We start from the raw sequence: 12,411 nt of genomic DNA on the forward strand, positions 1-12,411 counted from the left end.
GTCCTACAATTTCGATATTTCTGTAGTGCATCTTGTTGCAGTAGATATTTCTGTAGCATGTGAAAGCGACTCTGAAAATGTGACCAGCAAAATACTTTGTTTTGTCCAGGCAAGTATGCCAACTAAAATTGTAAGTGAACCAAGCCCAGAAACACTATCCCAATAATTTCAATAACTACATTTGCAGACCAAGAGTAGTAGTAGTTGCAACGAATGGAAAAAGAAAAATTTATAAGCATCACCACAACATAACAATGCTCATAGCATTCGCCTATTATAACAAGCAAATTAGTTCCCAATAGAGCCAACATTCACCATTGCCATTGATAGTTCCTCAAGAACCGCAGCAAGCTGATCTCTGAGCTGCTGAACTCTCAGCTGTCCCTTGGTCAGGTTTGTTGATCTTAATTGTCCGCTCCTGCAAGCAGAACAAGCAGTTTAGACTCCATTTGGAAGATAATAATGGTATTGCCACAAGAAAACATTCTTCCACCTCAGGTTTTGTATCGGTCTCAGCAAGTCTTTGCTTGATATCTCTAGCTATGGAGAAAAACACCTGCTCCACGTTCAAGTTTGTTTTTGCACTCTGTATAGATAATACTCTGTCAAAAAATGACAAAAATACAGAACTTTCATAAAGACAAAGGGCTGCTACTCACAGTTTCAAAAAACTTGATGCCATACTCATCAGCAAGTGCTTGTCCCCTTGCAGTTGGGACTGCCTGGATGGAATACATTTCACATAAAAGAAAAGATGAATATCCAGTAAGCAATTGAAAGTTAAGATGCAACTCAATCTTCAACAGAAATCATGTCAAGCAAATAGCAGCATTGCAGAACATACCCTTTTGCTTTCATCCATGTCAGCTTTGTTGCCCACCAAAATTTTGTTCACATTGTCAGACGCATGCTGTTCGATGTTGCGGATCCAGTTTCTTATGTCTATCAAGAACAAGAATACAATAATAATGAAAGAAACAGATCTTGACTGCATAGCATGGAAGCAAAGATAGTATGAAGCACGTACTGTTAAAAGATGACTCATCCGTGACATCATAAACAAGCAAAATCCCCATGGCTCCTCGATAGTAAGCTGCATTGAAAGTTTAAGAAGCTATTCCACTGAAGTTTGACAAAACAGTCTATTTTAAGGTCTGTCATTGAAGATGAAAGTAAGCAACAAGCGTACCAGTTGTGATAGTCCGAAAACGTTCCTGACCAGCAGTGTCCCATATCTGTAGTTTAATCCGCTTACCGTCCAGTTCAATTGTTCTAATCTTGAAGTCAATGCTGTGTAAATAGTATAGATCAAATTTGTGAGATCGCCTATAATTAGAAATTCAACATAATAACATTCAACAGAAAACATAAGAAAAAGTCAAACAGAGCAAAAGGTTACTGATTTTACAAATCTATATAGCATAACCCACCCAATTGTGGTAATGAAGCTGGTTGTGAAAGAGCCATCCGAGAATCGCAAGAGGAGGCAACTCTTACCAACACCTACAAGAGCAGGATTCTATGTCAAGGTGATTAACTGCACGTAGTACAAGGATAAAGCATACACAGCATCTCAACTAATAGACACCCTAAGTATTTCCCAGACTGGCATCCACATATCCACCAAGAGAGGAAAATATAAGAAAAGATTAATGCTACAATTTCTCAATAACTTTCGAGTACGTGATTCATAAATAGCATGCCCTTTCCATTCCAAACAAACTCTCACTATGTGACTTTTCCCATAATTGGATATCACTCAATGACATAACTGCTTTTACATCAGTGCATAAGAAGAAGTCTGAACACTTCAAGCATACACTATGTGAAGAATCCATAAGCACTTTGTATGAAAGAAAATTGAGATATTGGGGAAACACCATTCAAAAGATATGAGACAATCCAAAACGCACTTGGTCATAATACATTTTCAGTAATTTCTAAGGGATTAAGATCATTGATGAAAGGAGCAATGCACCAGCACCAGCACCATCACGATGACTAAAGAGAAAGCAAACATAAGTCCTTTAAACCAGATGGAGAAGTCAATGAGAAGGCTTGGGTTTACATTTATAGTCTAAAGTGACATTTCAATTTCCTCCATAGTATATAAGTAGCAGCTTTAGGAAGAGTAAAAGCGCAAATAAGTAAAAGACATAAAATTAGAAGAGCAAATGAGAAAACTTCAGAAGAAAGTTTCTAAAGATTAGTCCTTCCAGGAAAACTTACTATATATTAAAAGAAAGAACCAGATATGAGAAAGTATAAATATAACAACGATTAACTAATTCTGAGAAATTTAAAGTCACAAAAGCAGATGAAACTAGGAGGTAATCATTTCCCAGAACTGCAAAAACCACCAATACATAAGAATTCTAGATAAAGCTCTTTTCACTGAAAGCTAAAAGAAAGAAGTGTTGTTTTTGCTCCTCCACAGTGGAAGAAAATTCTCTGCCCATTTAGTTTAGGTTCAATAAGTCCATGAGCACCTGACTCAAAGTATAAGAGTATTATAAAGCATTTTTCCTTCATGAGCAATAAATTTTCCAACTAAGACCCTACTTCAATATTCCTTACTATGGCACTATTAGGATTTTCTAAGTTTCTTTGTCCAAATATTTTGGATATATTTCTATTATGCATTTGATGGCCATCAAGACTGAAAATGAATAATGGTAAACAGAAAAAACAATACTACTCGGACAGCATAAAGCTAAACTTCCAATGAGAATTTTCTCCAGATATTGTCAAGCTACATAATCTAAAGACTATGTTATTTAGCAAATCCATGGAGATTTTCCTCCATGAATTCAGTATTTGTTCTATTTAAAGAAAACTGTGACAAGTACATTAGAGCATAAAAATACACCTTTTTATCCAATGGTTATGGCATCAACACTGTAACGTGAAACGAGAAGTTATATGTAACGATCACTTTCCTAATCTTACGGTCACTACGAGTCCAAATCCGAAAATGGAATTAGATTCTGACTCACGAACAAAAAGTTAAGGCTACTGCGGGTCTCTAAAGTTAATATGTAACTCAAGATCAAACGGTTAGATGGCCAAGTACTTTTCATATTGAAATAGATCACTGTATTGAAAAGCGGCCATGGCGGCACACTAGTCGTCCGCCAACAGGAATGGTGGCCACCCATTGGTGGCCAGACTGTCTAGGTGAACTTGGTGGGCCGCCAAGTCGCGTAGTGGGCCGAGGATTGTCGATTGCCTCATCTCCTCCTCCTCCTTTTCTTTTTCTTCTTTTCTTTTTCTCTAGCATCGAAACCACCCACTTTTTCTTTTGTCTTTCTTTCTCTATGCTTTAACAGTGGGAAAGAGAGCGTGTTGGGAAAGATAGAGAGGCCACATGGGAAAGAGAGAGTGGTGGGAAAGAGTTGGAAAAGGGAGAGCCATGCGGGGAAGAGAGAGTGGTGGGAAAGAGGCCATGTGGGAAAGAGAGCCTGGCTCATGCTAACATTGGAAATCACTAAAGACACCAACTATTAATACGTTTCAAACCACCAACTAATGCTTTTAATTTCAGATCATGATAATTTATTATTAAGATGTTAATAAAATATGTATACATATTTGTGAATTATAAATTTATAATATATTATTTTTATGGTTGTGAATTGTACCATTAAAATTTTATAGATACTATATTAATATATATATATTATTTTATTTTTTATATATTAAATTGCTAGACCGCCTAGGCGTCCACCTTAGCACTTGCCTTCCGCCAAGATGCTAGGTAGTGGGGTGACTGCCCACAATCCACGACCGCCCTTCAATACAGTAAAATAGATTCAAAATGGAGAACGAATCTATCGGGATTGATCGTGGAAAGGGGAGGCCGAAGAGGCATGGTGGTGACAGCCTACGGTTATGGCAAGATGGTGGAGATGACAATGGTGGAAGTCGAAGTAATCGGTGGAAAAAGAATAGAGAAGAAGTAAGGTCGTTCCTTAGGGTCAAAGAGGTGCAGCTAGATGAAGAGAAAGGCAGCAATGAGTATCCCAAATGGTAGCTAGGGTTCCAAAGCTTAGAGGTAGTCAAACAAAGAGGAAGGAGACCAAATTAACTTCAGTAATCTAAGATAAAAATCTCGATGCACACTACATCTATTTATAGGTGGCTCCCCGACTCGACTAGACTTAGCAATAAGATTGAACAGGCTTGAACCTTATTGCTTAACATAAGCAAAAACACTTAATTAAAACTTCTAAACTAGAGTTCCTCACCCTCGGGCGTTCGAACGCCAATTTATTTTCTTTGCTCTCAGGAAAATACGTTTGAACGTCTAAAGGGTCGTTTGAACGCCAATTTATTCTGTTGCTCTCAAGTAGGGCTGTCAAAAGAGTCTATGGGCTCGGCTCGTTTAGAGCTCAGTTTGAGCTCTAAATGAGCCAAGCCAAGCTGATATTTTGAGCTTGAATATATTATCGAGCCGAGTCGAGCTAGCATTGGCTTGCTCAAGCTTGGCTTGATTAGGCTCATTTGTTATATTATATTATATATAGATATATAATAAGTTTAGAACCTTTGGAACTTAGATCCAACGGATAGTATGAAGTGTATATAACTAAAAACCCTAAACCTCACTGATATCCCTCCCCAAACTCTCCCAATTGAAACCCATCTTCTTCACCACCAAAACCCATCTCCATCTTCACTATGGAGCTCATCTCCACCGAAACTCATCTCCAAGCTCTGATTGGCCATTTCCAAGCTCCAAGCTCTGATAGGCCATCTCCAAGCTCCAACCTCCAAGCTCCCATCTCTAAGCTCCAATATTTACTCTAATTTTTGCTCAAAGATTTTTGTTCACCTAGGCACATCCAGGTATCCATAAAGATTTCTTGTATTAGTTTAACTTTAGAGTGAGGAGAAAAGTTTAGATATGAATTTATAACAAGTGTTAAGTTGATTCTTCCTATTGATCTAAGCACTTTGATGTGAATTTTCAAGCCTGAACTACTTTGACGTGCTGTCATTTTGTCTATAAGACTATGATGTAGCATCTTTTGAACATATTAACAAATATTTGTACCGATTCTTAGTTACCTAGATAACTTCTTATCGCAAGTGAGTTTTATCACGTTCGCTGCCATTTTTTTTTTGCTATTCAATTCTATTTCAGAAAGTTCTTTGTTCTCATTAACATTGCAATCCGACGAGCCATCGAGCCGAGCTCGAGCCTCATCGAGCTGAAGACAAGCAGAGCCGACCTAAGCTTTTTCAGCTCAAATTGAGCTTGAGCCGAGTTGAGCTTTTCCACCTCTCGAGTCAAGCCGACCTGGGCCCAACTCGTTCAAGCTCGGCTCGTTTACACCCGTACTCTCGAGTATTTGCGTTTGAACGCCTAATCCCGAAATTGGGTCTTTCAAACATTATTTCCTTCTAATTAACTCCTATCTAACCATTACATTATAGCTCTGAAATTTGAGTTTCAAGTGCCTCTCCTGTTCGATTAATCCCATTTGCTGATTTTTGTGTGTTGTGACATGGATATTAAAGTGAATCATGTCCACTGATCAAGTGACTCACCTATTTGGAACACAAAAAAGTAAGAGATATATGAATGGTCCATGCCCACTTCTTTCTATCAGAAACAAAATCAGGAAGAATACCAACTTACCAGTGCAGCTACCACTTCAAATTCTTAAATACATAGATGTAGATCTACATAATCATTGCAGAAGCTAACCAAAATCTATAGCAAGAAACTAGAGATGTCAAATACTCAATGAAGCACGGACATGGACACGGACACGACACGATACGGATACGGCGACATGGAAAATTTCGAAAATATAGGATACGGACATGACATAGGACACGGCAAAATAAAATATATATATATATATATTATTGATACATCTAAAGTAAAAGTTTGTAATCTAATAGTATTAAATACACATACATCAAGCTATAAGAACTAAGAAGTATCATTCAAAAAACTAAGAAGTATATATCAAGCTGTAAGAATTAATTTAAAAAGAAATATGTATTAGAAATTTAACAATTTAACAGAGTAGAGAGGCTTTAATATAATTTAACAGATATTTAAATTTAATATAATAAGTTTATCACACTAATTAGAATTAATATAAACAACAGATATTTAAATTTAAGCCCTAATGCCCTCTTGGTGTAAAAAAAAGGAAAAATGAAACTATGAAAGGCTTTAAAGGAGAGCAGAGGCAGTGAGAGAGAAAAGAGATGAGCTATTTGCCAGGAGGGAGAAAGACAGGAGCTGCTTAAGGGAACGGAGAGAGAGCAAAGAAGTTGCTTGCAGGGGGAGAGAAAGAGAGCAGAGAAGGAGCAAAGAAGGAGCAGAGAGGCAGTGAGAGAGAGAGAGAGGAGTTGCTTGCAGAGAGGGAGAGAGAGCAGAGCAAAGAAGCTGCTTGCGGAGAGGGAGAGAGATAACCTCGCCATTCGTCGCAGCCGTCCATCGCTTGCCGCCACACAACTGCGGACACCTTCTCCTGGGAGAGGTGTTCGTGCCTCCCAGCAAATACTAGAATGTATCCTAAAATAAATGGATCTAAACAAACAAATCAACTTTCATCAAAGTGTGTGTTCAGCATAGATTGAATCTTGCTAGAAAGAAGACTCAATGGAAAATTGAAACAAAAAATTTGCTAAAATCATATAAACAGATGAAAGAACAAAAAAAGGAAGTAAGGAATTCAATTGCTCATTGTTTGGACAGGTTGAGATAACCAGATAGGCAGATATAGAGAAAAAGTAGGCGCAAAGCAGGCCTACACTGTAACTTCTTATTACAATCAATCTCTCCCTATCAAGAAAGTAAAAAAATCCAGTATTGATCAAGAAGACAGAGGGCAGAATCAAAAGAAAATATATCTTCGGAACATGCAGTACAGAACCAAAATATATTGGATTAGAACCATTCAGTACCAGATTGACATAAAATAAAGCAGCTGGATCAACTAACGATGATATTGTGATATCACAAAAAGAAAGCAGTTTAGGGGGGATTAGATTCATTAGAAGTAATATTATTGAAAATTTAGGTTTCTAATGAACAATGTTGGAAGCCTTTCAGTTGTAAAGATAAATGGTGTCTACCAGCTAAACCTGTTTACAATCACCAAAATTACCCTCGTCACAATTTGCAATTACTTGATACAAATATAATCATGGTACAACAAACAGCACCCAAACCACTGATGTCCGACAAATCAGTATATGATCGCATTTCCCATTGTTTCTTTGTTTTTCTCATTTCTGAATGAGTGAATATATAACAGGTCATACAATACAAGAGCTTGCATCAAGAAAACCTGCTAGACCTAAATATTTGGGCTCAGCTATAAGGTTTATCTTCTCCATTCAGCTCTATTCAGCACAAACTCAGATAAGATTTGCCATCAATAATATAAGAAAGAGAAACTAAAGATAGAATGGATTATAATTTAGAAACGATACAGATGAACATTAAGAAAGCTAGTGCACCAAGAGAGGAAAGAAAGGATCATGAGATTCAAGTATTTCCAAAGTTTACAAAGACGAATGAATACTATTGCAGTAATCCCCAGGAAAGTTGTGTTGTCACAAAGAATTTGGTCCCAAATAAGATGAAAAAACAATTAAGAACATAATAAATGTTGCCAAATGTTTAAAAAAATTCATGCCTTTACAAATTTAAAGGAATATTACTGCTATGAAACCTACATAGAACAAAGAAACTTACACAGTCACTCTGTAAACAATAAGGACAAGGATACAATAACTGAATTTAGCTTCTTCTTTTTCAGGGCAAGCATCAAATTAAGCACTTACAATTTTATCATAGCGTCAGTGTCATCAGCGGCTATCATACTTACTTATTAATTCTTACTATCCAAAGGCCATTCGCTTTAAGACCACAAAAAATCTAGATCCCACAAAAACCAACACGAACCCAATCAAATCCCAATGAAACGAAAATGCCCCTTTCCCAACTACTTAACAGCAAATCCAAATGAAACAAAACCGCCCTTTTCCACAACTATTTAACCGGAAGTATCTTCAACGATCTCCAAATAAAAGCTACTACAACCGCAGTCGCATAAACCATCAAAACAAGGACAAATCGATAGTCATTTCAACCAAAATACAAGATCTCGATCATAATAGAAGAATCAATATCACAAATCTATCAGCTTGAAATATAAACTACCAAAACCCTTACCGCTATCACCGATCAAGAGAAGCTTTATGAGATAATCGTAGTCCGCCCGAGCCCTAGCAGGTGGAGCAGCCATAATGAAGAAGACGCCAAACAATTACAACTCTGATCCCTAATATCTATCCCAAACAAAGACACGGGGATCCAAACGATCGATTAAGAGAGAGAGAGAGAGAGATCAAAGAGGGAAACGGAGACTAAACGAGAAAGGATCAAATCTACTACCGGATCGAGATGCGAAATGGATCCAACGAAGCTGGTGAGAGAAAGATTGGTTTCTCTCCTCTCTCTCTCTCTCTCTCTCCGTAGGCCTTTTTGATTCGGCCGTTGAGGGATTTGAAGGGAGAGAAATAAAAGAGGGGTCTTGACGAACTCTCTCTTTTAACAATTCAAACACATGCCTTGATCGGTTCTTCTTTCCAAAGCAATGTTTCTTTTTAAACCCTATTTTTTCGCTATTTACAATTTACTTCCTATGGATATTTGCATTTAGAACCCTTCCTCCTGGACTTTATCAACACGAGTATTCAAATCGAAGCAAGCCGAAATTATCAACACGAGTTTTTAGTAGTATATATAATTAACCGAGTCAGACTACTTCATTGTAACAGTGAGAAGTTATTAGAAGAGATCCAACCCTTTATTTTAATCGATTTTGCTATAATCAAGTGAAAAATATGGAATTATTACGTGTTTTAGCATTAATTTTATTAATTTAGGGAAGTTGAGTTGCATTTAATTCACTTTGTTAATTGGGAAGATAAAAAGTCAAAGCCATATCTATGATTGTTTCTAGACGTGTAAGCAATGGTGAAAGGGAGTGTTGGACACGTCTACAAAACTACAAAGAAGATTAGAGAGAGAAAGGGGAGTTTCACACTTCCAATCCAGTCCAAGTTTTATGGAATTAGGATAACAATAAATAACCAGAAAGAAAAATTAGAGACAAATAGCCAGCAATTGAAGCTGACATTATAACAACCTGTTTCCTACTTCCTACCATCCACACCCTCGGAAGAGATCAGAGTACTCGAAAGTAACAACCAGCAATCTCTTGGCAATTTAGATCCTAAAGTGAATCAATAACATTCCTTTTCCCAAATAATCATCCACATATAGACGAGAAAGAGCATTTTTTTTTTTGGTCTGTAGCATGCATATAACTAGGTTGGAAGATTTGAAGAACATAGCTTTACAGCAATAGTAAGGTAGCCAAGATCACCAAGCTAAGATTGCCATCATCACGGTCATTGTCATCGGAAGATAATTTATAAAACATTAAGGGCTTTTTTTTAAATAGATGAAAAGGGAGACACTATCACGGAAAAAGCATGCTCATATCCAAAATAGAGTTTTGATAATGTATCCTAATGCATGCAAAAGTTCTTCAATATCAAAAGACGGTTCAGGCAACAAAAGATGAAATAGCTATCTGAGTTCAAAATTGAATTAGTTTATCATGAAAATAAAATCTCCACTAAGCCTCCTGTTGCTCCATAAAAAAACCCACTCAGTAAAAAAAGCCAAGTACTTTGCCACCAACATTCTTCCTTCTAGCTTCCTCGTGATCCATGATACCCGCAGAGGTCGTCAGGACAATGTAACCAAACTGCACATCAATTTAGAAATAGTAAACATTAACATTAATTTTTAAAATAAATACATGGAGCCTTGCAGTGGGATTCATAATTTAGTAAAATTGGTGCAAACAACAGTGAAGCTAGCATTACACAACTAACCTGACGTGAAGGAAGCAGTCTTGCAGTCCAGGGTTCAATTTCCTTGACACCAACATCAAAGCGAGGACTGATAACACCACATTTGTTCAACCTCCCATTCAACTCAACGACAATTTTACCAGATCTGTGATCATCCACATATTCGAACTCACCAATATATCCTACAGAACCATTTGAAACACTTAATCAGCTCCATGCTTGAAGCATCAACAATAAATCTATTACAGCACTAACCATGCTTCTGCATAACCAGAAGGAACTTGATAATAACTTTTGATGATGGCCTAATCATGACTTGCCGTTTCCCACGCTTCTCAGCATTGTACATGCTCTTGAGAGCATCATTCAAAACACTGACTCTCACCATCCTCAATAAGCCTGGAAAAGTAAAGGATCAGCAAAAGAAAAAGAACAAGCAACTAGACAGACTAGAGATTTGCTCATGTTTGTATCTTTCTGTTTCTATTTATTCAGGTAGTCAAAGCCAAAATGCAAGATCAAAAGTCAACATCAAACAGACCGACTCAAGAATCACAGAAACTCAATAAATTTGCAGCTCACACTGCACAAGCCCAAAGAAAATGCACATTTATAAGATAAGTCCATCGCAAAAGGTCTCTCAAAATGACATTTGCAAATTGAGAATGCAAATCCGTAATACCATATTGAATACAAAATTATGAGATGGTAGGTAAGATATGTTCCAACATCCAAATATAGCAGAATTTTGGTCATAGAACAAAGGTTCCACCCAGTAAGTTCCTTAACTAATTTTTTTCAGTAATTTAAAGACACTTGCTCAGAGTGTAAATTTATCTTTGTCAAAGAGTAAACCAAGATAAAAGAAACATAAATATATGGTTGACTGGAATGACATAAGGTCCACGGCAAATCTAAAGATGCCTCCACTCATTTTTAGTTTAGTAAAAGCGCATATATCAAATAATATTTTTTCCATAAAACCTAGGATTATAGAATCATCAAGCAGTACAGAAATGCGATGTCAATAAGTACTCTGAGAAAATGAAATATCTAAAATCTAAACCATGCATCTCACCACTTTCTTCTTAAGGAGAAGCAAATTAAAAGCAAATGAAGTCTGAAGTTAGGACATGAGTATAGCATGGCCTAACAATCATCCTATATAAGATATAGAGAAGTTGTATTACTATGTTAGCTAGTAAACAATAATCTAATTGATTAAATAAGTACACAATGTTTACTCAAAACAATGGTGGGTAACAGGAAGGGACAGCCAAAGAGAGTCTAATAGAGATCAGCATACACACTTGTTTTCCCAACTCAAGATATACTTCAGCAGAAAAATAAAGCACTTAATGAATATTGTACGACGATGCCAATTCAACATCAACATCGTCTCCTTCACCTCTGAAACCACCCAAAAGATGTAACAACCCTCAAAAAAGTGCAAGCATTCTATAATCACCAATTATTGGCATGTGACATATAGACCAAGTTAGTTCATATTGATTTATCTTCTAACAAAGAAAACGGCAAGGAAGATCAAAAGGCTGCTAGCTTCACTGAACTATGAAATTATTCGGATTACGCACCATAAAAATAGGACACTAAAAAGAAACCAAATTAATGTAAGGGTATCTACAAGATTCATCTCAAGTGATCCAGGTATCTATAGCTGCAGAAGATTATATGAATAGAATGCTGAAGCTCCCACCCTACACGCGATAAATAAATATACGAAAGCTAGGACTCAACATGATGAACGAGATGAGACTAAAGATCAAGTAACGCAAATCAAATTACACATCAGAGATCCAACTCCAAGCAAATCAAAAACAAACCTAAGGTCCTAGAACACGACTAAAATAACCACGAGGCAATCAGATCAAGAGAAGGATAAAGGACAAGCTTACGGATCGAAGCTCTTTGGAGTAAGAGTAGGCGAGAGCTTTTGGAGAGCGGCTAAAACCCTAACTCGGCGGAGAAGAGAGACGAAGGCGCACGAGAGCTTAGGTTAAAACCAAGATTATTGATCATCTCTGGCCGTTAGATCATCATCCGACGGTTAATCTATCAGTTCGGCTCTCGTTGCCCTAGATTTGTACGGACGGTTGCTCCTTAACCAATTTTAAGCCCAAAATTATGCGACATTAAGCAGCAGGCCCATAGGCATCCATTTGACAGCCCATTTAAATTAATTCAACTTCTCATCTGCAAATTGACTCACTCTACTTTCAATAGGTTAACTGTTTGTTTAACGAGAGAATATTATGATATATATAATATATTCCTCCTACCTATGTACTAAAAAAACCCTTTTAGTACTTTAAATTGGAATAAGCCAATTATATGGACATTTATGTGGTAAATATCAAATCAGATTGCAGATGTATGCCTCATAGATTAGAAGGAAGTTTTTAATCTTAAAAAAAAAAAAAAAAAAGATGATGGTCAAGGGCATTTTGCAGGACCACGACTAGGCCTACC

At 36.9% G+C, this 12,411-nt stretch overlaps 2 protein-coding genes across 3 annotated transcripts; both read right to left on the reverse strand.

Moving 5' to 3' along the window:
* Window positions 1-80: 80 nt before the first annotated feature.
* On the reverse strand, window positions 81-8,632 carry LOC140788788 (ras-related protein RABE1a-like). Of its 2 annotated transcripts, none has more exons than XM_073138238.1 (9): window positions 8,429-8,632; window positions 8,207-8,315; window positions 1,431-1,503; window positions 1,190-1,290; window positions 1,028-1,093; window positions 845-942; window positions 660-722; window positions 494-586; window positions 81-418 (listed from the first exon to the last, which is right to left on the reverse strand). In XM_073138238.1, the coding sequence occupies exons 2-9, from the start codon at window positions 8,277-8,279 to the stop codon at window positions 335-337; spliced, it is 651 nt and encodes a 216-aa protein (XP_072994339.1). In that variant the 5' UTR covers window positions 8,280-8,315; window positions 8,429-8,632; the 3' UTR covers window positions 81-334. The 2 variants fall into 2 exon arrangements, with proteins under 2 accessions (XP_072994339.1, XP_072994338.1); XM_073138237.1 differs by having other exon boundaries at window positions 8,207-8,322; window positions 8,429-8,616.
* Window positions 8,633-9,541: 909 nt separating this feature from the next.
* LOC140788661 (small ribosomal subunit protein uS8) lies at window positions 9,542-11,965 on the reverse strand. Its single transcript, XM_073138031.1, has 4 exons — window positions 11,838-11,965; window positions 10,177-10,320; window positions 9,943-10,103; window positions 9,542-9,812 (listed from the first exon to the last, which is right to left on the reverse strand). The coding sequence occupies exons 2-4, from the start codon at window positions 10,307-10,309 to the stop codon at window positions 9,714-9,716; spliced, it is 393 nt and encodes a 130-aa protein (XP_072994132.1). The 5' UTR covers window positions 10,310-10,320; window positions 11,838-11,965; the 3' UTR covers window positions 9,542-9,713.
* Window positions 11,966-12,411: the final 446 nt, after the last annotated feature.

This window comes from Typha latifolia, chromosome 5 (genome assembly GCF_019914945.1).
Source record: "Typha latifolia isolate L0001 chromosome 5, TyphaL0001v2, whole genome shotgun sequence".
Taxonomy (NCBI): Eukaryota; Viridiplantae; Streptophyta; class Magnoliopsida; order Poales; family Typhaceae; genus Typha; species Typha latifolia.